Source organism: Trachurus japonicus, chromosome 18 (genome assembly GCF_045865225.1).
Source record: "Trachurus japonicus isolate A0001 chromosome 18, Traja_1.0".
NCBI lineage: Eukaryota > Metazoa > Chordata > Actinopteri > Carangiformes > Carangidae > Trachurus > Trachurus japonicus.
The window spans coordinates 31,730,323-31,755,621 of record NC_140924.1 but is presented as its reverse complement, the minus strand read 5'-3'; the positions used below and the strand labels follow the sequence as shown (position 1 = coordinate 31,755,621).

The 25,299-nt window shown below is 42.1% G+C and overlaps 1 protein-coding gene across 42 annotated transcripts in view; it reads left to right on the top strand.

Moving 5' to 3' along the window:
- mpdz (multiple PDZ domain crumbs cell polarity complex component) overlaps nucleotides 1-24,179 on the top strand; it is a 45,870-nt gene extending 21,691 nt beyond the window's left edge. For 4 of the 42 annotated variants that reach the window (XM_085760126.1, XM_085760113.1, XM_085760111.1 and 1 more), the window contains 29 exons: nucleotides 197-395; nucleotides 1,383-1,424; nucleotides 2,727-2,834; nucleotides 3,187-3,267; nucleotides 3,395-3,572; nucleotides 3,728-3,838; nucleotides 6,365-6,454; nucleotides 8,763-8,828; nucleotides 9,095-9,166; nucleotides 9,918-10,092; nucleotides 11,089-11,285; nucleotides 11,458-11,549; nucleotides 12,954-13,032; nucleotides 13,382-13,450; nucleotides 14,301-14,396; nucleotides 14,491-14,568; nucleotides 14,722-14,917; nucleotides 15,076-15,221; nucleotides 15,952-16,035; nucleotides 17,171-17,364; nucleotides 17,707-17,721; nucleotides 19,584-19,731; nucleotides 19,824-19,910; nucleotides 20,025-20,121; nucleotides 20,219-20,382; nucleotides 21,103-21,207; nucleotides 21,517-21,611; nucleotides 22,442-22,565; nucleotides 22,673-24,177. In XM_085760126.1, the coding sequence (XP_085616252.1) occupies nucleotides 197-395; nucleotides 1,383-1,424; nucleotides 2,727-2,834; nucleotides 3,187-3,267; nucleotides 3,395-3,572; nucleotides 3,728-3,838; nucleotides 6,365-6,454; nucleotides 8,763-8,828; nucleotides 9,095-9,166; nucleotides 9,918-10,092; nucleotides 11,089-11,285; nucleotides 11,458-11,549; nucleotides 12,954-13,032; nucleotides 13,382-13,450; nucleotides 14,301-14,396; nucleotides 14,491-14,568; nucleotides 14,722-14,917; nucleotides 15,076-15,221; nucleotides 15,952-16,035; nucleotides 17,171-17,364; nucleotides 17,707-17,721; nucleotides 19,584-19,731; nucleotides 19,824-19,910; nucleotides 20,025-20,121; nucleotides 20,219-20,382; nucleotides 21,103-21,207; nucleotides 21,517-21,611; nucleotides 22,442-22,565; nucleotides 22,673-22,819 (3,335 nt within the window). In that variant the 3' untranslated portion in view covers nucleotides 22,820-24,177. Of the gene's footprint in view, nucleotides 1-196; nucleotides 396-1,382; nucleotides 1,425-2,726; nucleotides 2,835-3,186; nucleotides 3,268-3,394; nucleotides 3,573-3,727; nucleotides 3,839-6,364; nucleotides 6,455-8,762; nucleotides 8,829-9,094; nucleotides 9,167-9,917; nucleotides 10,093-11,088; nucleotides 11,286-11,457; nucleotides 11,550-12,953; nucleotides 13,033-13,381; nucleotides 13,451-14,300; nucleotides 14,397-14,490; nucleotides 14,569-14,721; nucleotides 14,918-15,075; nucleotides 15,222-15,951; nucleotides 16,036-17,170; nucleotides 17,365-17,706; nucleotides 17,722-19,583; nucleotides 19,732-19,823; nucleotides 19,911-20,024; nucleotides 20,122-20,218; nucleotides 20,383-21,102; nucleotides 21,208-21,516; nucleotides 21,612-22,441; nucleotides 22,566-22,672 lie in introns of all 42 variants that reach the window. The other 38 variants (XM_085760136.1, XM_085760132.1, XM_085760127.1 and 35 more) reach the window with 28 other exon arrangements.
- Nucleotides 24,180-25,299: the final 1,120 nt, after the last annotated feature.

Sequence of the window (25,299 nt, the reverse complement as noted above, 5' to 3'; positions counted from 1 at the left end):
ATAATGGAGTTTCTCTCTGTCCCTATAGACATAAACACATTACCTTTTCTTACACAAAGAGTTCAGTTAAAAACCCACAACCAGTTGCTATCATAGTTCAGTCAGTCAGTTCATATCTTAAGAGAAGCATTTGTGAAAATTACACATCAAAATCCATGATAAAGGTGTAACAGGACTCTTATGATCTACCTCGTAGGCATGACGGTGAGCGCCATGAAGGACGGTCTGGGGATGCTGATCCGCAGCATCATCCACGGAGCATCGATCAGCCGCGACGGACGCCTTGGTGTTGGTGACCTCATCTTGGCCATCAACGGAGAGCCCACCGCCAACCTGACCAACGCCCAGGCTCGCGCCATGCTGCGAAGACACTCCCTCATTGCACCTGACATGGGGTAAGGGATTGTTAACAGAGAGAATCGTAATCTGTACAAATGTTCATTGCTAAAACTCATAAGGTAACAATACAAAGGATAAGTATTAGTTGAATTTGTCTGATAACAGTGACTGTCACTACCAATACCAAAATCATCTTTGTAATACTAAGCAGAAAATACAATTTATTAACTTGAAAGCAAAATGTGTCACAGTTCTCAAATGCAAATGTTTAGAGTAATGCTTGGAGCTCTACCTGATCAAAATGAAAATGGCACTTTCAAATCAGGAACCAAACAATGAGTTCTGCATTAGGGTTTCATTTATTTGTACATTAGTTTGATTGTGCCCCTCTACAGCAGCAGCTCTGGTCTGATTTAATTATTGTTCAGTGACATTTCTATCAGTGCTACATTTTCATAATGTCTCCTTAGTGCATTCATTGCAGGTGTTATTTTGATGTAAAAGTCTGAACTTATAATACGACAGTAAGGAATTTGAGACCAAGAAAATGGCTTTTGGGCAATCTGTGCGTGTATTTCATTTTTGTTTCTCTCCAGGTATTTAAAAAAAGCACTGAGGTTATAATACCATTTTGTAAGTGATGTTGTTTGCTGTTGGAAAATAGATGGTTCTATAATCACAGCAAGTAGCAGAGCTCATTTGTAATATATACTTCAAGGTTTGACCCCAATTACATCAGGATTGCTTGTCTTTAAATCTTACAAACAACACATGCTGACATTTGTAGTGTACCTTATTAAACACAATGTGTTGCAAAGCTTTGTTTTTCAATGTAAATACAGAACACATGCTTGGGATACAGGCAAACAATAATTCTATCACTTCCACTTCATTATTACTGCATAAGCCATGTGAGTTTTACCAAACCTCCCACACTTTTCCAAGGTAAATCGGGTGTGGTATTGTACAGGTTCTGCTTGCTGAACTCAGCTTGGCGGTGTGTGTTAGCTTCGGTGCATAAAAGCCAACTGTTCACATTCTAGATCTGCTTGTTCACCTGAGGACGATCTGTGCCCATTTTATGTGTGAGTATGACTAACTTCCACATTGTGGTGTTTCAGCAAGAAGCTGCCCGTCTTGATTTCCTTCCTCTCACTCTGTCTATCTGCTGCCGGGCTTCATTGCAGTCTGTTCAAAAGAGTTTTATCCAGACACAGAACTAAGCCAGCTCTATTCAGTGAGCGGGGGGTAAAAACGGTGAACGCAGTGCTTATTATAAATGTGGAATCCATCTGTTGAAAATCCTTTTATTAATAATGTCATTCAGATACATTGATTAACATTTTTATCGTGCTATGACATTGCACTCTAACATTAACCAGCATATAGTTCAAATTTGTCTTGTGACAACAAAACTAAACACATGAAGTCAAAATAATATCTGGATAAATCTTCACCGACTGCATCACATTGTGCCTAACTTGCTGCCTAACAACTTTTCTTTCATTCCTGTGACTAACATGACAATCACCATTTATAACTCACTCTTTAAACTCACTCTTTTGTACTGTAATCATCAGTATTTAAGCTCTGCCATGTCTTCCACTGCATGTTGTGATGTTCTTACTGTAATGAACTGACTCATCCATTTCATTATTTCACCGGAATGTATTTTCCTCTCCGTCCACATGCCGGCATGTTTGAAAAAACCGAATCAACCCATCTGTCGAAGATCTGTCACTCAGATGTGTTGATGTGTCCCTCAGAATCAAGTCTGAATTGTTTCTAAATGGGACATTAAGTGGGTGTCAGATTTTGTCAGCTAGATTTTGGTTCATTTCTCAACATGAGTTTGTTACCTGTAAATTAATAATGCATGCCCCTCAAATCTGTCACATGTTCATCACACCAGAGGTGACAGAAGACAGGATTAGCCTAGACGTTTGTTGAAGGTAAACATGTGTTTTTTGAGCAGTCACATCTCAAGAGCCTATATAATTCATTGACAGCTCACCTTGGGCTGTTATAATGGAGAGGGGATTTGCTGAGGAACAAGCAGAGTTCAGTGCTAGTGCAGTCGTGTGAGTTAAATCTGACGGAGTTGAGAAAAACAAGCCTCTGAATGTAAATGAGCAGATTTAAAAGATGCTCTTTTGTTAAATGAAAAAGGAGCTATTTTAATGTGTTGATGCCAGTTTGCACTTGACTACCGGTTCTCTATTTTTGGTAAATTGCCGTGCAAGTTCAGTGAGAGGGCAGGGGCATAATTGCCACTAAGGTGGGTAATGGGGGTTTCTAAAAGTGGAGAAAGCTAAATTATTTGGTTTTGTTTGACACATGAATGCCTGTGTGTGTCTGTGGGTGTGTGTGTGTGTGTGTGTCTCCAGCATTACATATGTTCCAGCAGAGTATCTAGAGGAGTACAAGGCGAGCCTGGAGCAGGCGGAAGACGATGTCTTCTCTGAAGCGTCTACACTCCCATTTCCAGCACCAAAGTATGTTTTCACATTCATATAATTGAACTGATAACCAGGTACTATGAATTTAAAGTTGCACTGCATTCACATTGTGTGTATCTGTGTGGCTGTACAAAGATGTTTATGGATTTCCTTTTTCAGAAAACAAAGCCATTTTTGATCATCCAGTGTTTACATGCACTTACTAGCTAGCGGCCTTCTTCTTTCTTGCTTTTGTTGGGGGCATTGCTACATTTTGTGTTACTGCAACTTCCGGTCAGTTAGTAGAATTAAGTGATAATTAAACTTCAATTACCCCCTGGCAATCACATTAAATCTATCTTTGATTCAGTTTCATTTTTCATTTTTTCCCTCATTACAACATGTTTAGAGAAATTCCTAACCTCCCAGAGCGTGAAGATGGAGAGGGAGAGGAAAGTGCCTCCTACAGCAACTGGAACCAACCTAGGAAGTGAGTGCTCCCACATTGTATCTAAGCTTTTGTGCTTTTGTGAACATGAACATGACACGGTTTAATCAGATCAGTGCCAGAGTCAGAGCAGGGAGGTTAAAAATGTTGATTCTTGTACCTTCCTCAGAGTGGAGTTGTTCAGAGAGTCAGGCAAGTCCCTGGGCATCAGTATCGTCGGAGGCCGAGGGATGGGCAGCCGCCTGAATAACGGAGAGGTGATGAGGGGGATTTTCATCAAACACATTCTGGCGGACAGTCCTGCTGGCCAGAACGGGACTCTGAAGACTGGAGACAGGATTGTAGAGGTAAGTCACAGTCACAGACCATAAACACATGATTAGCAAACCTGAGTTTGTTTTGTTTAGTGTCCAATCAAAAGATTTGGGAAAAATTCTACAACATGTTAAAAATCCCCCCCAATGTATGTGTGGTGATGGGATTTCTTTAAACTCTTTGTCAGGTGGACGGTGTAGACCTAAGGGATGCTAGTCATGAGGAGGCAGTGGAGGCCATACGCAGGGCAGGCAACCCTGTCTCCTTCTTGGTCCAGAGTATTATTCACAGGCCCAGGGTAAGTCTGTATAACACTGTCAAAGCAATTGCTAACCCACTCATAATCTAAAGGTCACCATTTCCTCACAGTAGTCTCTTGTTCTACCTCAAGTTAACTGTGTCTGTACAGGCCTTTTAGGGCACTTTCAAAAACTAAAAATTTACAAACCCTGTGGTATCTGGTTCGCCTTTAAATGTTGAAAGATGGTCTTCTTTTATAGCAGCAGCAACAATCCCTGCGTGGCATGTTAAATATATTAGCAAGTTTTAACCTAAGTGCAACTCTCGACTTGAAAATCACCGTATCAACAACATCGTTTGTTGTTTGAAAGTGCCCTCAGGCTTTTAAAGCATGACTAAGTAGTTTCCTGCTGGGGCCTCTACTGGCTTGGCTCCAGTGTTAGATCTCTTCATAGTCAATCACTTTTCATGCATTGTTATCTGTGAGATATTCCCACATGCTTTCCTTAACATTCTGGTTACTCATTAAGCCTTGCAGCAACTCATAATACACTCACATGCACAAGAAGGACACAGAGTGGGGGTTATACAGAACCACATAAACTGTAGTGAATAAAAAAAAAGTATTAGGGCCGGGACTCGATTAAAAAAAATAATCTAATTAATTAGAGGCTTTGCTCTTGCAATTAATCGCATTTTAATCGTTTTTTTTTTGGTATATTTTAGTATACCATTGAATAATGACTGAATACATAAGCAACAAAACATTGTTTTTTTCCCCAAGGTGGTACTTAACCAAGACCAACACACTAGGGATGCAAATTATTGATTAATTCATTAATCGATATTTGATACATACAGATTAAATGGTCATGAGGATTACTGTATTTAACCACTTAAATCACAGAAGCATAAACTGATTTATTGAACTCAGCCCTCATGTTCAGGGACAGGTCAGGACAGTCTGAAGACAGACATTTCTGAGGGTGAAGTCTATGCACCATGAGGCAGTGACAGGTCTGTAGGCTACGCACTCTTGACCACATGTCAGCTGTTCAGCTGCAGCAGAGGAAACTCCGCTGCTCCCAGACGAGCGCTTTTTTTTTTTTTTTTTTTCAATTAAGCTCCGGTAGCGACCGGCTAATATCTTTGGCTAAAATACGGGAGGATACTGTAAACCAGCGCGGATCCGGTGTGTTTATCAAAGCTTGTTCGCCGTGCTGCGGCACAGGGTCGGTTTGAGCTGCGTTCAGGCTACATTAACCAAAGACGGTACCATTTATTGAATATCTTTGTTAAAACTCCTGAGGCAGTGATCAGTGTCAGCGGCTTTTTGACTCGTTACTCACTGGTCGTCTGTGTGTTAGCGATGGCACAGCCTGAGTCCAGTATACAACAGGTAACAGTGTTGTTGTCTCTTTTCACCTCCTCTCTCCCTTGCAGTGATCAGTGTCTGCGGCTTTTTAACCCGTTGATGATTGTGCTCCAGTGTAATCAGTACGCCTGAAACTCATCCAGTGAGAAACGTTCCGCGGTGCAAAAATAAGTGCGATAAAAATGCGTTAATTTTTGTGTAATAAATTAATCGTAATTAACGCGTTAAAGTCCCGGCCCTAAAAAGTATGTTAAGTAGTTTATTGTAACAGGGAGATGGTTACAGAGTTAGCTGTGGAGTTGTTAGCACTTAAACTGAGCAGCCTGATATTTCCAAAAACAGATTTAAAAAAGAAAATATATTAGACTAATTAATTAAACCTGATTAATCAAAGGCAAGGCATAATATAATGATGTATATATTTGCTGAGTTTGGTGAGAGTTATTGACCTAACATTATGTCTGTCTTCTAAATTAGTTACAGTAGCATACAGCTAACTAAGTTAGCCTAACGGTTAGCTTAATTTAGCATAGAACTGAAAAGGATTAAACAGCTATCTAGCTAACTCAGATATATGTTAAAAATTGTTACGTGTCAATACAGTAAGTTTAAAGGAGGATTCCGGTCATTTTTGACCCCTAAATCGTTGTCCTGATGGTCACCCAGTGTTGGGGGGAGCAAAAAAACGTGACTTACACCATGGCTACCCGGCGCTAGGGATAGCAACAACGCTAAACTATGGGGGCAATTTGTTCAAAAACTTTGTGTTTTTGCATGTAGTCACTCACCTCAGACAGCCTAACTCTGAAACATCCTGGAAAGACATTACTATCCGATCGCAGAGCGCCTGCTCTCCCCGCCACAGAAACAAACACTTTTTCCTTGTTGTGATGATTTCTTTACAAAAACAAACGGTCGGAGATATTTTGGACATTACCACTGCACTGCTCCACCTTTTATTACACTAATGACGGTGTAACTTAGCCATGGTGTTAGACGGTCTAGTCATGGTGTAACTCCGGTTTGCCTGCATCAATTTTAGTCGCGTTTTTTGCTCCCCCCAACACTGGGTGACCATCAGGACAACGATTTAGAGGTCAGAAATGACCGGAATTCTCCTTTAAGGTTTATTATTTATTATTTTAACTAGTGAATGCATTATGAGTTGGTTCAAACCTCCATCTTTATTCCTTCACGCTGCCTTCTCAGCCTGAATCAATATATAGACCAGCAGCTCCATCGGCCGCTGTAGAGAAACACACCACTTCTTTCACATGCATGCCACATCGCACATGTCAGGTAATCTGTCTCTTCTCTCTTTGTCTCTCAGCTTTCTGTTGCATCAGCCATCCGTTACACTTAATCTTTGTTGCATTATCTCTGCTGCCTCTTCTTTCTTTCAGTTTCTCACACACTCTTAGCCGAGTCTTTCTTTTTTAACTGCACCTTTGATATACACATAATACTGACAAAGTAGAATTGGAGATTCCTTGTGGGAGAAAAGAAGAGCAGGGTTATTTTGATATCTAGAGATTACGTTCTGTATTTTTTATGTTAGCAGAGACCTGACCTTCAGTGATTTTCTTTTTAATCAAAAAAGGTCAGCAAGTGGTAAAATCAATTTTGTTACTGGCAATGCATGTATTTTCAACAGCCACTGTGATAAAGGTGTCTAACTGTTAATTTAACCATAATGCTTACTGAAATTTTATTGCTACTGAGGATGACATCTTTACCATTTACTATTAAGCCCACCATTGAGTTGCAGCACCTCTGAAATCCATCAATCATCATCCTATGAAATAGACTGAAGAGTCTGAAAAATATCTTTTTGATTGGATGATACTGGATGATAGGCTACATCTAGCCTAAGTGCTTTGAGCAGGTCAGTAATGCCATTTTTAAATGCAGCCACTGGGGGCCACCTAGAGAGTAGCTATAAAAGCATATCCTTGCTATTTCCCTTTAAGTTTTAAATCCTTCTATTGTAAGCAGTGAATAATCTCCAGGTAGCCTGGAGGAATATTTGAAACATTTTGTTAAACTATTTCAGGGGAAGAGCTTTACTATGATTTTTTTTTTTTGTATAAGAAACTGCTGTCCTGAAGGAAACGCTTGCATTAATGGTTCCTCATTTAAATAAAACCTGAGGTGCTTTTGTCCTCCATACACTTCCCAATTTTTTCTTCTCTCCTCGATGGCCTCCGATTCAATTTTGTCAGAGAGGTGCCGCCGTCGCATTAAATATTTGTCATGTTGTCAGCTTGTTGATCCTGTGTGTTGCTTTCCAAAGCCACCCCTGCCCTTTCCGCAGCTAAGTAGCCACCGCGGGTCGAGCCTTTGCTGCACTAATCAAACCTACTTAGCACCTGCCCTCCCTCAGGTTAGAAAGCTACTACCCCTTGTCTGTGTCTGCCTGCTTGTGTGTGGGTGTGTCTTTCACTTGACCTGCTCTGCATTGACTTGTGTAAATTGTTTTAACGATGAGCTTCTCGACGAGTCAGACTGAAAATGTATTTGTGTGTGTGGAAAGCCTCAGTGCAAATATTACAAATAATTTATTTTCAGTCTGCATGGTAGGTTTTTACCATGTCAGAACATATTGATTATGAAAAATACCCATCAGTCCCACTAAAATGGGTCTAAATTGTTTCTAACAGAAACCTTATTTTGCCTCTGCTTTCTGAAAGGAAAAGGAAAATTATTATTCTAAACCTTCTGGGCTGTTTCTGCTGCTGTTTACAGTATGTGTATGCTTGCATGTATACTATGTGTTTCTGAAGCTAAAGCTTTCTCTTTGGCTGCTTTCCTGTATCTCTATGTTGCACCAAACAAAGACCAGTAAAATAACAGTAGAGGCTTTTACTATAAGTGCATTTTATTTTCTTTCTGTCTCCTGTTGTGGAGGCAACAATTTTTTCCCTAACTACCCCTGAAACATCGCCCTAAGTGTCTCACTGCTAATGTAAAGACGACAACTTGATGAGACAGTAGGCAGCGAGCACAAATGCTGCTATTATGTGAAGGAGTGTAAACTACAGTGTCCTTTTTTCAGAATGCCAGAATTCCTGGCGAAACCTTTTAAGCTCGATCAGTGGGGAGTAATGGTCAAGCTTGGATGGGCATGTGGTGCTGGGCAAGCTTTTTCACTCGACACATCAATGTTCTGGCATGGTCCAGTGTGTGTGTGTGTGTGTGTGTGTGTGTGTGCTTCAGTTCTTAGTCTGCTGTTGCCAAGCTTCAAGTTCGCTAAAAGAATCAAGCAAAGGTTTTTTTTTTCTCAAGAATTTAAGAAATGTGAATTTTCTTTGCTAGTAACATTTCTAAACAGATGGGTTTTCATCATGGAGCATATGCTGCATGGGACTTGTTTTAGTCACTCCAAGGAGTTACGACTTTGTATGAACTTATTAATATTTATAGGATTACTGTTTTGCAGTGTGCGGCAGAATGATACAGCATCTTTCACTATGTGGTGACATTGAAGCGAACATTATGAATTTGCTTCCGCTTCCGACGTGACACAAATGAATTAGAAGTTTCTCATTGTGACAATCTGATCCAGAGCGTACGGTGATTTACCTTCATGTCGTCTTGTGCACAACAGTCATCGATAACGGACTCCGGCGAGGAGAGAGCTGCAGCTGTGAAGAGGGACAACAACAAGGACAAGGTTGGTATTTCCAGTGACCCTGCACTGACAAGCCTGTATCGGCGTTGTGTATTTGTTGTTCTTTCACAGTCAGCTAGCGGGTAGTGTTGCTCACCGCAATAAAAAACCAGGTTTGAAATATGACAGCGTTTCATATCAAGAGTCGTTGTGCTCGACATTTTTCTCCATGAACTCGAAGTGCGTTGTGGGAAAGCAACAGTATATGTCTGTCATGTCTGTATATGTGTTGTCTTCTAAAGTTGTTGCCCTTTGTCTCTTCTCTGTAGGAGGGTGACAGTCACAGTAGACTTTTCCTCCGCCTCTCCCCAACTAACCCTTTCACTCCTACCCCGTTTAAGGTTTGTGGGTCTCTGTGTTGTTCTTCCCACTTTTTCCCTTTTCTGTGTATGCCTGTACAGACGTGTTGATATAACCTGACACAGGTCATGCATTGGATATCTAACATGCTGTACATGCATACACTCGTATATGTCCTAACATCTCCTCTGTTTGAATCCTTTGTCCATTTTTGTGAAATCAGAACATGTTTTGTGTTTTCTCACTTTCTTCAAGGAAATTAGTTAAATCAATACTCAGATCTCAGTTTCATGGTGGAATAAAGCAAATGTTAGATATCTGGCTTTAGTTACACACATGCTTTGTATTTTTAAACATCATAATAATCAAACGTGTGATTATGTTACCTTTGGTTTTCAGGTAAGTCTGTAATGCAATGCAAGTCTGATGTGTGAATATTTTGATTATAAATAAACACTCTGTAGCATGTTGTACACCATCAGTGTAATTTTAGCATCATTTAAGGTTGTAGCTAAAAACAGGCTGATTAGCCTACTTCTGATTTTGGAACTACATTACATAACTAAATGATTTCTCAACCCGAGACTAACATCGTCTGCTAAGAGTGATGAAGCTGTTAATGTAAACCAAGCATATGGCCTCTGTTGATTACATCAACAGCTCTCATGTGCCTTCCTATCCCTTTAAACCTCACATCAAGTTGATTCAAACTTAATTGCCGAGTGAAATCCGGTGTCTTCACTGTGCTTTTCACTAATAAACTATTTTCCAACTCCATCTGCGGCGTGACAGCCGGTGAAGCGTGAAGCGGCAAAGGCATCTCCCACCAGCACTGTCCTCCCCCTGCCAGTGGTGCCTCATGTGGGAGAGACTGATACAGACACGCTGACAGAGATTCCTGGCAGACCTGCTGAGGCAGAGGAGGAGAACGAGGAGGAGGTGGAGGACGAGTTTGGATACAGCTGGAGTGAGTTCACTTTCTCTATCTCCAAGGTTGTAGTAACAAATAATAGTTTTAATGGCAATACAAATTGGCACTTGTTATTTACTATGACTGCCTTTGGTTCATTTAAATTAGCACTGGTTAATCATAACCTAACCAGCTATTGTTTCAAATATGTAAAGCATATACAATTCAAACATGAGAGTGTGAGCTGTTTTTGAGTATATAGCCTACTCTTGGATTTCACCTCAATAGTTAGACTGACTCATAGTCACATGCATTGTCACATAACAGCCACTAGAGGTCCCCCAAGTTACATGCCTGTCTTGTCTGCTCATAAATCCAACCAGCCTGCAATAAAAGTGCACAGATTCATTGAGGTGGTTGTATCTCAGCAAAAAACCTGAAGGACTCAATGTCCCAATTAAGCTCTTAGCATCCTGCAGACGCTGTAATGTCAGCTGTAGGGTGAACGCTCTCATTCAAGGAGAACGGGTCACATTCAACTCAGGCAACCAGCAAAAAGGACAGACTTCCAGCCTTCAAACACCTGGGACTATATCCGTGTGTGTGTGTTAGGGAGAGACAGAGCCCATCCTGCGGGGATAAGATTGATGAGGTTGGGCCCAGGGAGGTGAGTTGTGGAGATTAGTACAGGACTGATGGTTCAACAGTGGCAGGGAGCCCAGAACAACAGGAGCCCATTGGTCTGAACAGCTATCTAACACACCAGAGACAGAAGGTGGAGAGAGAGAAAGAGAAGGGACGTGAGTGAGAACAATAGAGACAAGGGGAAAAAAATAGAAGGGTGAGACTCAGGGGGAAATAAAAGCGGCAGTCTAACGTTTAACGCTTTTTACAATTTCCTTTTTGTGACCGTGAATCTTTGCACCTGCCCCTTTTAGAAGCCAACCTGACATGAATTGATATGGGAACTCAGGATCAAGATAAACCTGGCGCTATTCAGCCGCGTATTGTCAGCTTACATCTGTCTGCCACGACTTCATCTGCCTCTTTCAGAGAACATAATCCAGCGCTATGGCAGCCTCCCAGGTGTCCTACACATGATTGAGCTGGAGAAAGGCAAGACGGGCCTAGGCCTCAGCCTGGCGGGGAACAGGGACCGCTCGCGCATGAGCGTGTTCGTGGTGGGGATAGACCCCAGCGGGGCGGCCGGCAGGGATGGGCGCATGGTCGTGGGGGATGAGCTGCTGGAGGTGAGCTGTGTATTAATCATTTCTGAAGTGATTAGTCATTTTGTCAGTGTTTTTCTCTCCTTTTCCTTTTGCTATCTCTGTATTTTAATGTGTTATTATAATATGTTTCATGTTTATGCTTTGTGAAAAGGTGGATGTTACTGAGCTTTTTTGTTTTCTTTAATATTATTAGATCAATGGGCAAGTCCTTTATGGCCACAGTCACCAGAATGCATCCTCCATCATCAAGAGCTCTCCATCCAAAGTCAAAATCATCTTCATCAGGTATTAAAAACACTTCAGAACACTTTCTACCAAAGCATTTATGAATACATTTCCATGGCAACAGCCACTACATTTCACTAATTCTGCAGCTGATAAAAACCATTACAAGTCTGTTGTAATGCCATTTAAAATCCAATAGAGGGAGCTATTGTAATTCAACTGAAGGGTGTAGCTGAAGTTGAAGCAATTCAATAAATATTCAGGGGTGAGGAGCAGCCTCTGTGAAAGAAGGAAAGGATTTATAAGCTTGAAATAATGAATTCAGTGCAGCTTTTTCAGTAATTTAGTGTTTTTAAAGCATCATATAGATCAGCGAAGGTGACACTTCACTTTGTTACAGCGTTTCACCCAATTTGCAGCATGACAAGTGGAAAAGTGATAAAATAAAGTCAATCTGGAAACTTAACAACCCTCGATTTTTCAGTGCATTGTTTATGGATACTATTATCCCACAATGCAATGCACATAGAAACAACAGGAGAGGATTTTTGAATGGTGAACACATCACAAAATGTGGTGTACTAGATAGAATAACGTATACTTCATACTGTACACAGTTAATATGTAACATTTCAGCTGACATATCAGCTCAGACTGAGACACGTTCGACCCGTGACCCTCTCCCACACAGTCTTTACTAGGTTACACTACCAGACACTACAGGCAAAAACACTGTTTTTTCATGCACTGATCAGTTTTGAGATTTTGGGCTATTTTTCTTCGTTTTCTCAAAATGAGTTATTCCTCACACTCTGAGCCCGAAATCTCCACTTCAGCAGCACTTACTGTACAGACACCAAACCTTCCAGTTTTATTCCTGTCTATATTCTGAAGGTTTTTACAGAGGGGATTGTTGATATATCATTCAAAGCCTGATTTATATAACATTTTATTCCTAAAAACATGTTGAAATTTGATTTATGTTTTTTTAGGGCTGGTGACAGTATTTTCTCATTTAAAAAGATAAAAAGAGATATCCAAAATCCCCTCTGTAAAAACTTCTGACTCTAATATGTCAACAAAATAAAACAAGAATTTTGAAAGGGGCTTTATCCATCGTTCAGATTTCGGTTCTGGAAATGTATGCAAATAAGCACATATTGCATTAGATAATTTCCTCATTTGAATATTTAAACATAAAATTTGACAAAACTTGTGATACAAAAAATATTTGTCTTAATGTAAGTGATAAAACTCGGGAAGTTTAATGGTGATATCTGTTAGTTACAAACTTTTACCCTATTCACCTGTAGTGTCCCTTCTTAACCTCCCACTTAACTCACATCCCTTCCCTGACCCCCTGGAAAAAAAAGACGCTGGACTCAGTGTGCGTAAATCACGGAGCGTGCTGTCACGAAGCAGAGAGAGTGACGATTTACGTGAATTATGACTCTTTGAAAACAGGAGCACAGAGGCGCTGAACCAGATGGCTGTGGGACCTGTGAGAGAACACGAGGGAGACACAGCGGAGCCCCACACCGAGGTACGACTCGTCCGTGGCCACACACGTTAACGCACTCATCGCAGACAAGCGCTCAAACAGACCATCTAATGGGGATGTTATAAACCCAAGCTGCAGCTGCATGCAAACTATGGCGCTCGCACAAAGACTATTATTAGCATTTAAACTCTACCCTCTCTGCTTGTTTCCTGGGTCAGGCTCCTGAATTGTTTTCACGCATGTTTTCTCCCAAAAGTCACTTTGTGTGGTCTCAACTTCCTGTGCCTGCATGTAACTCCCAAGACACCCAAAAACCACAAACAGTAGTGTAGAGTCTACACATCCACACACCCACACGTTACTGTACCAACTACCTTATGTTTCCTTCCAGCTTGAAACAGCCGCTGCTAATGGAGATGCCGATGCTTCAAAATATGCCCATCATATCGTAAAGCTGAAGGTGAGATACACTGGACCCCTCCACACACACACACCAAAGACAACTTTGAAATGACAATGTCCCTTTGAAATGACAAACTAAAGACAATAATGGAGTCAAATACTTGGAGACGGTGCCATAATGAATGAGATGTTCACAAAAAAAAGTCAGTGGGGTATGGAGGAAACACAGAGAGGGAACACACAGGAGCAGTCAAGTCTGACGAGCTGCCAAGACAGAACACTGTCAAATAAAAGGGGGAATAAACAGAACAATCAGTGAACGGGAGACGTATAAGAAAAGGAACAGATTTCACCCCATGTGGTTATTATTGGAATTTTTTTAAATGTCATTCTTCGAGACTTTATAGCACAACCAGTGAAATCACACTCACGTTTGAGTGGCAGGAGAGGTTTCGCCGCAGGGATGTCTCAAAATCTCACCAAATAAAAATTGATATATCTGCATGGCTAGACATCTCAGGAGGTAATTGGGAAGACATGCTATTTGTGATTCAGGTGAACGGATGAAATATAGAGAAATAAGGGTGTGTGACACAAAACAAGACTGACAGAAAAGGAGGGGGGGAAATGGGAACGCTGCTGGAAAAGCTATAGCATCTGGATGGGACCCCTGTCTGGGAGCATCCATATGGTGTATTAAACGACAGGATGACAGCGTCGACGCAGCAGCATCTGGGCAGCTCATTGACATGACGCACACACAATCCCACCAAATCCTCTCCAGGAACAAAAGATCAGGCTAATTATCTTTCTGGAGATAATAGTGATGACTAATGCCTGTTTTCAGTACACAGCTCTGTTATTTAGCACCTGTTTTGCACTAATGCTGTTCTTTTTTCCTCCGACAGGAGGACGGAGGTCTTGGCATCACCTTTGTCGAGGGAAACACTGAGGGTGGGGTTGAAATTCAGAGCATATCTGAAGCGAAAGGACACACAGGCAAAGTATGCTGTAATAAAGATGAGTGAAGATTATGATTCCTGTGAATTATTTAGTTAATTTTAGTTTGCTAATCACAAAAATGTGATCTGACCCGAGCAGGAGGGCTGCATGCAACCAGGGGACAAACTCTTAACTGTGAATGGAGAATCAGTGCTGGGGTACACTGTTGAAAAGGTATCATTATCTTTTACAATCTTTAAACATTTGTATTTGTTTTCAATATGTTTTTTTAGTGTCATAAAGATCACTTATTGTTGGTGGTATAGTCAATAAAACAACAGCAGCAGCCGCAGTATAAAGTTTGATAGTAACTGTGCTGTGTTGTAGGTCAATTCTCTACTGAGAAAAGCCAAAGGTCCAGTGAAGCTAACCTTCTCTACAAATGAGACCTCCTCCTCCTCCTCCTCTCCCCAGTCAACCTGCCTAGACGGGGGTTACTCAGACGGAGTCCTCGCCAGCCTACCCAGCATGCCCAGCGCCGCCACAACTATGCTGAGCCCAGCAGAGGCCGAAGCAGTCACAAGTGAGTTACTGACTCACTTTTAATGAACAAAGACTGATTTTATTTTTTATCCAGACAGACACTATCTACTACTATATCCAAAAACTATCCTGGTTTAAACTCAACTGATGGCACATTTCTCACATTGTATCGCTACACTTGTGTTTCCTCTATTTCAGGCCTGAGTCGCTCCTCCACCCCTTCCACCCTGGCCTGTGACCCAGCGACCTGTCCCATCATCCCCGGCTGTGAGACCACCATTGACATCTCCAAGGGCCGCACAGGCCTGGGCCTCAGCATCGTGGGAGGCTGCGACACCCTGCTGGTACCAGACAAAACAATACCAAAACAAATCTGCTAATGAGGCCGTATCCCTCTATTAAAAAGATACACTTTGATCCTGTGGAGGAAAGCTGTTATTAATAGATAAGCACCAGACACCGAGTCGAGAACAACACACATGCTGATAATAAATGCGGTATCCACAGTTCTGTAAAAACACATTGTAAATATCTGAGTGTTTAGAAGTTACGTGACTGTACTTTGTCAGTCCATCCCACCATGCCACCCACTTTGGGATAACTCAGGTTTGAAATAGCCGTGGCTGCTCAGGAATGTAGGAAATGATGTTGTCACAGCCGTCCTCCTCCTCCTCCTCCTCCTCCTCCTGCCATCCTTTCCTCAGCCCATCTATTCTGTCTGCTCAGTGAGGCTTGGGGGAGCAGCTCTTTGTCTGGCCTCGGCCACAGCAGACAATATCCAGCCCTGGAATGTAACCTCTGAACCCCAAATGACACTCACACTGGAACGCTAGAGAAAACACCCTGGAAGTCAGCAACATGCATGCTGAGAATCCAGAATAACGTCTGCTGCTGCTAAAGAAATGCAAAAGAAATTCACACATACACACACACATACATATTGCCTTTAAAACTATACACTCTTTCTCCAGCTTAGAAATTGTACAGCCTGTCATTCCTCTAAGCAAGCGGTTACACTTGACTGTCTCTCTCTTCCTCATATTTACTTGCTCTTCTCCATCTCTTTCTCCCCAGGGGGCCATCATTATCCATGAAGTTTATGAGGAAGGGGCAGCCTCCAAAGATGGCAGGCTTTGGGCAGGAGACCAAATCCTAGAGGTGCGGCGAAGTATAATAAGCAGCACATATGACCCAGATAAAAAAAAAAAACGAGGCATTACATGGTTCAATAAGTGAGTTGTGGCAGCCGGAGGAGTTTCAACATGAAAGCTTGGGTTTTAAAGTTCAGTCAAGGATCAAGGAGCTGGATTCTATGAAAAAAAAGTGTGATAAATGAGCTGATGGATATCTCAAGTGCAAGTGATATCAGTATTTGGCAACAAGAAGAATCTACTGGCTGTTGGCTGTTGCAGAGTCAATATACTGAAGGATGAAGCGATTATGAATTGAAAGTCAGGAAGTTACCTCTCATATGAATCCTGTTTGTATTATGAGGATTGACAAGTTAAGTATCTCGGCTCAACTTGGATTTGCCCTTTAGTTGACCTGGTGCTTTGTCACAGAGGGAGGGCAGGGGTGGAGCTCAGCAGGATCGTTAGGGTAGCTCAATCAGACCTGAACTTAAAGGCCCATATGCACACACCCATACCCACACACTCACACACACACGTACTCATAAGGCTTAATCACCCTCTACTATTCATTTCTGTCCCAGAGCCAAACTGTTGTGTTTAGAAAATAAGGTCAGAGAGGAAAAGTGAAAAGAGTGGTTTCCCGGCCATTAGCTACTATGGGAAAAATCCTTTGCATGTCCATGGAGAAAGCTAATGAGGTATTTCCCTCGTTTAATGTGGTTTTTTACAAAAAAGGAAAAAGAAATAGAAGCTGGACATGGGTCCTTGAACCGAGGAGCTGAGCTTCTCGCAGTTTTGTGGGAAGGCTGCTGCCTCCCTGTAGTTAAACTCAAGTGTTCTAACATCGTCCTGTGGTTTAAATATTACAAACCAGTGTCCAGATATGTCAGCAGTTTGGGTTTCTACAGAGGAAATTTGACCTCAGCGGTGATAGGAAAATAGGCTGTTAGCACATTTCCTAGTCCTCTGCTGCTTTGACTTAATACGAGAAAAAGGAGAACAAGGATTTGCTACTTTGCTGAGTGTCCCAAAATGGAAATGTGCTCAAGCAATTTTTATATTTATGAATTTTCAAACAAACTTTAAAACCAGTAGCTTTCAGTGGCAACAGCCTGGAACTGCTGGTGCACACCGATGCCTAAGTGTTTCTCTTGTCACAGGTGAATGGCATTGACCTGCGTGCAGCCACTCATGATGAAGCCATTAATGTGCTGAGGCAGACGCCGCAGAGGGTCCGGCTGGCTGTCTACAGGGATGAGGCCCAGTACAAGGAGGAAGACCTGTGGGACTCGTTCACTGTGGAGCTGCATAAGAAGCCTGGCCAGGGCCTGGGCCTCAGCATCGTAGGGAGGAGGTGGGAGAGATTTATTATTAGCATTACTGCTTAGCGCATCGTGTGCACTTATACACACAGCAGAGGATTTATTAGAGTGCTGAATAAGCTTCTCAAATGAAAATAGTCGAAGAGTTCCTTTTTTTTTTAAGTGTTGGCTTTTTTTGTTGCCATATTTTGAATTTTGCTATCTCTTGAAATGTCATAAATTAGCCATTTTCATTACTTTCTAAAAGGCCTTCTGGTAATTACATATACAACTACAGTGTAAATAATAGAGAGGTATAGACCAGTAAAGGTAATGGATCAAACATGGATGCCTAGCAGTGTTAGTAATTACACTGTTTTTCCTCTCTAACACAGATCACGGGACCAAAGGTAACCTATTATTAGAAACCCTTTTATTTACATTTAGAGTAGAGAAACCAAATAGACGTCATACATACAAAACCATATGTAGTCAGAAATGCTACCTTGTATTTGTTTTTACCTTTCCCCTGATGGAACCCTCAACATGACTGAAGTTAGTTAGCAGGTAAAATGTTGGAACAGCATAAGTACCAACGTTTCTATAGAGATGTTGAATGTTTGGCGCGGCTTGTGTGTGTGTGTAAAAGCAACAAAGGTGAAGTAGGTCCTCATAGCTAACTGGAACACATCAGGCTTAAAGGCTTCCTAAATCCTATTTTGTTCTTGAATGAGTGTTTACCTGCCGGGCTGGATTGCTGACATGACATCACAGAAATGAAAAGTGAGTCAGCACCTCGCCAGAACCGGTTTGTGTTGTCTGTGGCACCGGTGGCGGTCCTAACCCCGGCGTATTGCCACAGACGAGCTTGTAACCACATGTTGGCTCTGTGTAGGAATGTTGCTGCTTGTGTTCCCGATAAAGGGAACATGGAGGGGAAATTTACACAAGTCTTACCAGGACGTGAGAAAACCCAACTCAGGCTTTTATTTTGGAGGAGAATGTATGGGTTAATGGCCCATGTGGGAAAAGGCCTGCTGGTCCACAGGCTGGCAGTGTGCTGCTGCCCAGTGTGTGCAGCGCCATGATTGATCTCACCCTCAGGATCAGCCTGAGGAATGGCTTACACAGGCCACACATGCACTTAAAGTGATTATGTCTGTGTTTGTGTATCTTTGTGTGTTTTTTATGCCTTTATATAGTGTAAATGTTTGTAATCAACATATTTGAGTCCTCACAGAGCAACGGCACTAACCACTGGGAAAAAAAGGCCCAAGTTGGGCCGACAGTTTGGGCAGCAGAAGGCAAATCAACTTTTTTAATGGAGTTGCGATCTCTTGCCTCCGTCACAGCGTTTTTGCTACTCAAGTGGAAAGAACAACTGAAATGCTCAATAGGACGGAAAAACAGAAAGATAACCGACAACCTAAAGCCCTCTGCTAAAATGGAAAGCACAAGCTAGCAGTTAGTGGTGAGGAGCTGTGACAGCCAAGTATCTCTGGCGCTGCCGACCGAGTGGGATCGAGTTGCCTCGCTTCACAGCTTCTGGCTTTGTTAGCCTTGATCCACGTGGAGACTGGCACCTACAGTAAGATATGCAGAGTCCGCAGGAGAGATGTGCATTTGGAAAAAAAAAAAAAGGATTCATTATCCTCTCTGTAGTCGAGCTAATAACCCAGAATTCTGAGCACAGCAGGCACAAATGTTGACAATGCAAACACGGACATCCTGACAACTCAGATGGCTTTGTAGAAGGACAATAGGAAGCTTAGATTCAGCTTCACCGCAAGCTGTCATCTTGTCACGACCAACATTTTTGGTCAAAGGTTTAAAGTATACAGGGTGCAGAGGTGGGACGAGCAAGCAGGCGATGATCATAGCTAACTTTAGAAAAGTGTAGACACCATCAATCAAGCGAACAAGCCCCAAAACATCCCTTTAACGTCTCACTTGTATCTGACTGCAGCATGAGCAGTCAGCATGTGCAGGATCCAAGATGGAAAACACATTTATAGAGGTCACAGCTTCGAGGAGGGGGCAAATATATATTCCATTTTACCAGCTGTTTCTCAGCAGTTTCCCCCCCAAAAAAAGTATATTCCGTACTTGTGCAGAGTTGGACTGGAAAACTGCTGGATCAGAAGTGTGTCATCAATTACAAGTTCAAAGTCAGACTTCTAGAGACTGATGCAATTGAGAATGTAGAGTTCTCATACAGTCATTTCTCCGTTATCTCCTTCTCACGCCTTTTTCTTTTCCATTTTCCCACCAGGAATGACACAGGAGTGTTTGTGTCTGATATTGTGAAAGGAGGTTTGGTGGACACAGACGGCCGGCTGACGCAAGGCGACCAGATCCTGTCAGTCAACGGCGAGGACGTCAGGTCGGCCACTCAAGAAGCCGTGGCCGCGCTGCTCAAGGTGCATCCACCTCACTGTGCAATGAAGCATCCAGTTCAATCTGTGCTGGCTGGGAAACTAAAGGAAAAACATGGTATTATTTTGTGTTGCAGTGCTGCGTGGGGCCTATAAAGTTGGAAGTGGGGAGGTTCAAAGCTGGCCCCTTCCACTCCGAGAGAAGGCTGTCTCAATGCAGTCAGGTAATTCATCTCTTAGCCACGGATAGGTTTAATGGAGAATAGAAATCATTCTTCTGTAAACCTTGAAAACGAGTGAAAGAAAGTCAATCAGACCTCTGAGTGTTTCTGTTTCAGATGAGTGAAAGCGGCAGCTCCAAGGCAGCCTCTCAGACATGCTCCGACTCTGGAAACCTTCCTGTTGACCCTGACAAAATAAGCCAGAGTCAAGAATGTGAGTATCATGAGCTTGCAGCTATCTGCGATGGAAATCTCATCAGTCCATCAATTCCTCTTAATAATGTGTTTGTTTCTCCTTTTTTCCCCCTCAGCTCCAGAGCATCAGGACACCAGAACAGTGGAGTTCACCAAAGGTCCTAGTGATTCTCTGGGGATCAGTATAGCAGGTGGTGTGGGCAGCCCTCTGGGTGACATACCCATCTTCATCGCCATGATGAACCCTGTGGGCCTGGCCGCTCAGACCCAGAAACTCAAGGTACCAGACCGGCCTCCCTCTCCTTTGGCTTCTAGCAGAACAAATGACAAACGAAAGACTCGTTCATAATGCACATAATAATGCACATAATGCTTGTGTGGGATTCTATGTGAATGTCAATTACTTACAGCAAAGTCATTCCCACACACTCCAGTCAACTGGTGAATCTCAGACCCTCCGAAAGGTCAAGAGCCCACCGCCTGTAGAAGTGAACTTTGCAGTTAAATGACAGACAAACCAACAATCGGAGCTCTGTGTGACGCAGGACTGGAGCAGGACAATAGCCGTTGCGAGCATGGATCATAAATCTCCCACTCCTGCATTCAGATCATTAAGGCCTACAGAAGGGCTCATTGAAATGAATGGGGAGAATCTTGAATAGTATATTGATGCGGCCTCTGCCCTTTCAGCCAGAATGAGAGATGAGAACGCTACATAATAAAATTACTCATCTGAACACAAGCGCGGTTTTGCATTTGTATGGCGTAGTGAATTTAATTTTCAAATTGCGTTAGCCACTGTTTCACATCCTGTTAGTGTTCAGAGTTTGTCAAACTCTTGGAAGTAACACTGAGGCGGAAGGGAGAAAAAAAAGGATTGGTTTGATTGTCATTTAATATTTTTTAGCCAAATGTTGTGGTGCAAATATTGAGCTCAACAGAGCGGAGCTGTTCTCCTCATGTTTCTTAGTAAACTGCACTAAAACTGTCACTTTTCCAGATTGGTGACCGGATTGTCAGTATCTGTGGGACCTCTGCTGAAGGCATGAGCCACGCACAGGCAGTCACTCTGCTCAAGAATGCCACAGGCACAATACAGCTGCAGGTCTGTCTGAATGCACACACACACACACACTTTCTCTCCCACTTTCTGTTCCTATTAGATAAAAACCCACCAACACAGTTAGATAATCTGCAGATGAACTCGTCCTGTATACTTTATTTTATCTGCGCACCGTTCAAGTGAGGGGAGCAGTGGAAGGTTACTGGCAGCACACTTTGAACCACCATAAAAACCTGTCTCCTCATCCGGAGCTACCACCATCCTATCAGCCTTTATCTTGTCAGTAAATCAACTCGGTCATACAGAGAGTAAGAGTGTGCGCTTGTTTGTTTTTGTTTCGTGCACCTGCAGGTGGTGGCGGGTGGCGACACCACGGTGACCGGTCCCTCTCAGGATCAGGCGGCTGTGGGGCTCACACCCACCTGCATTTTCCAGGACGACCTCGGGTATGAAGCTTTTTACACAGAACATTTTTGATGTGTCGTAACATCTGACTTCCACTTAAAATGATTCTGTTTGTCTTAACATGCTAGCTTGTAAGTGTTGCAACATTAGAAATTCTTCATGCTCCTTAACTTTCAATATCAAAACCGTTTGATAAGGGAGATGGGGCTGCAGGTTTGTTGTGTTAAAGGGATAGTTCACTCAAAATTCAAATTTCACTCATTATCTACTCACCCTCATGTCAACTAAGAGCTGTGAGATTTGTGAGATGAATTTTCAGAGTCCTTCGTGCCTTCTCTGAGTTATGGGGGGGTCCGTGCAGCAGTATTTGTCCATATAATGGTTGTGAATGGATACCAACTTTCTTTGTCCAAAAAGACACACCAAAAACATCCAAATACCTCCATACTGCTCGTTTGTAATGTCCCTCTTGTATTAAAGCCCCGACATGAGAAATTGTTCCGCCGGTCAGTGCAAGCACAGGCAGAGCAGTGAACCGAGACACTGGGAGCTTCTGCTACAAACAAGCTTAAAATATAGACTCATTTAATTTTTTTCAGAACAATTTCTCATGTCAGGACATTACAGACAAGCAGTATGGAGGTATTTGGATGTTTTTTGGTGTGTCTTTTTGGACGAAGAAAGTTGGTATCCATTTGCATCCATTATATGGACAAATACTGCTGCGCGGACCCCCCCGTAACTCAGAAAAGGCACAGAGGACTTTGAAAATTCTCACAGCTCTTAGTTGACATGAGGGTGAGTAGATAATGAGTGAAATTTGAATTTTGGGTGAACTATCCCTTTAATAGTGTATGTGTCTTCCCATCAGCCCACCGCAGTATAAGACCATCACTCTGGAGAGAGGACCAGATGGACTGGGCTTCAGTATAGTTGGAGGCTACGGCAGTCCCCATGGAGACTTGCCTATCTATGTTAAAACTGTTTTTGGAAAGGTAAGTGGAGCAAGACGTGACAATTTATCTTGTGCAGATCTCATAGACTGTGTGTTATTAATCAAAATCCAATATCCGTGTGTGTGTGTGTGTGTGTGTGTTTTTAGGGAGCAGCAGCAGAGGACGGGCGTCTGAAACGAGGCGACCAGATCATGGCGGTTAACGGGCAAACTCTGGAGGGCGTCACCCACGAAGAGGCCGTTGGCATCCTGAAGAGGACCAAAGGCACCGTCACGCTCACTGTGCTATCATAGACACACCAAGGCACACATCCGCAAAACAAGCGCGCGCACACAACTATCCCCGCTACTTTTCCTGCACTCGTAGTTACACCCAAATAAACGCACACCTACAGAGACTGAAACTTTAAAGGAGCGCCAGGTGTGGTGTCAGTGGAGCTCACACCCGCAACAATTCGCAACTAGGTGATAGTGAAGCAATCACCAGATGTTCATTTGTGAAAATATGCAAAGTGAAATATGAACAACCGTACACTGATTATTCAATTATGTAGCTTTGAACACTGTGATCCATTTAAGTCTACCACATGTAGACTTACATACAGTATATGTCATGATATGAAACTTCTATCGCAGAAATTGAAATAATGTTACAGCAAGTAGAAATACTGTATGAATTCATGAATTGTTCACCTGATAGTTTTTAGGTTTTTAAACAGATGTTACATGAATCTCAAAGACGTTGTGAATAAGATTAGAAACATGCCTCTGGAATGAAATATTCACTCCTCGCCTCGGCTTGTGTTTCACCCTTCACTGTACTGAGATACGTAGTTTGTAAGATGGTTATTTGAGGGGCAGAGAAGACCCTGAAGCGACATCAGAGTATCTCTACAGAGGGGAGGCCTCGTTTTCCAAGGGTTTTTACAGTCTGATAGAGTCTCACAGGGGTTGACTCCCAACTAAATCACAAAAGTCAGAGCATGAAACAACATGAAAATACCCTTTAGTCAATTATCACAACAGCAGTATTTAGCGAACAACTGTATTAGCTGATGACAGCGTTATTTGTCTCTTACGTTGCACTGCTGTTGGCAATTCATCACACTTTGGATTTGCTGAATGCTGCTGTAACTGGTGTTACGCGATGAAGTCACTGTTGTTTTAGCAGAAGCGATGTCTGGTGTTGTGAATACACTGTGCATTAACTCATTTTCTGAAGGGAAAGATGTGAAATCCTGTCGAGTGTGCACACTAGATGAGGACTTGTGAATGAGTGAGTGTGTCTGTGTGACCTCCTCACTGAAATATAGTGCTGCTAAAGCTGATGTATAACGTATTATGTCACAGTACTTGGATTTTTGTAAGTATTAAGTAATGTTCACTTGATTAAAGTGCACAGAGTAAATGAACTGTTATTTAGGTTGGAATGGACGAGTGGGTCTTTTTTGTCAGATGAACTCTTTTCGACCTTATTGTTTACTCAAAACAAAGACATCCACTGTGTTGTTTCCTTTCTGCAGTTGTGTGGTCTAGTCTCAGAGAGCTGTCTGTTCTCTGTCTTATCACCTTAAATGTGTCTCTAGTACTGTCAAGGTGACAGTATTGAATTTATTCACACTGAATTAAATAAAAGTGACCTTTGGATTCAATCAACACCTGGCTCTTGCTTTGTCTTGTATTTTACTTTCCCTAAATTACTCAGTTACTGTGATTGAAAACGTATGCCGTCATTAAATGCACCAAAACCGACCTATCAAACCCTGAAAATACATAAAAGTTCAATATAACAAATCCACTGTTGAATGAATAGCAGTCATTGAGCATTGTGAAATACAGGGCAACTTTCCAAGTGCACAAGCTCTTAGTCAATCTAACTGCTCCTTGGTGAATGCAAGGGTTATTGTGCAGTATACATCACATAGATAATCTTTTATCTGGGAGATAAAATGTACTGTCGTCTAAGGTAATATTTAAAGGAAAAGGGGGAATGGATGGAACACGGGAGTAAAAAAAAGTTGAAATGTACATGAACGAAGATTTATCGATAATAAGCAGAACATGCACGTGTGGTCTTGCTTGAATAGACCCTCTGTTGTCACTTAATAAAGCCTGCAGAGATAGATAAAACGTGGCATCCCATGAGTTTGACGAGCACAGCTGCTTCACGGCCTGTCACATGGTTCGTGCCGAGTCATCTGCATGAAGTCCATTTCTTAGGTCAGTTTACAGCAAACACAGGGGCTACCAATTCATCAAGCAGGAAACTTTGAAGTCCTCTGTCTAATGAGGTGTTGTTCAGATCAGTGGGCTCCAGTGGTGGACAGTAACGGAGTACATTTACTTGAGTAGGCTACTGTACTTAAGTACATATCCAGAGGATTTGCACTTTACTTGAGTATTAGATTTCTTTGGTACTTATTACTCTTACTTGAATACATTTCCAGGACAAATATTTTTACTTTTACTCGAGTTAATTTCTAGGAAGGCTGAAAAGTACTGGTTACTTTCAGGTCTGCTCTTTTTTTTCTTTTTTCTAAAATACTATTGGACACAAGCTGTGTTTGTCAAAGAAGGAAACCCTAACCCCTAAAAGCAGCACATCAGTGCAGGTGGTTTCAAAGAGTTCATTCTCAGAAACAAGAGTTAAAAGGTCCTTAAATTCATTTAGAAAAAATTATAGTAATTCATTGATGTGAAAAATAAGAAATGTACTCTTATTCTTACTTTTACTTAAAGTAAATTTAAAAGCATGTACTTTTGGGTACTTAAAG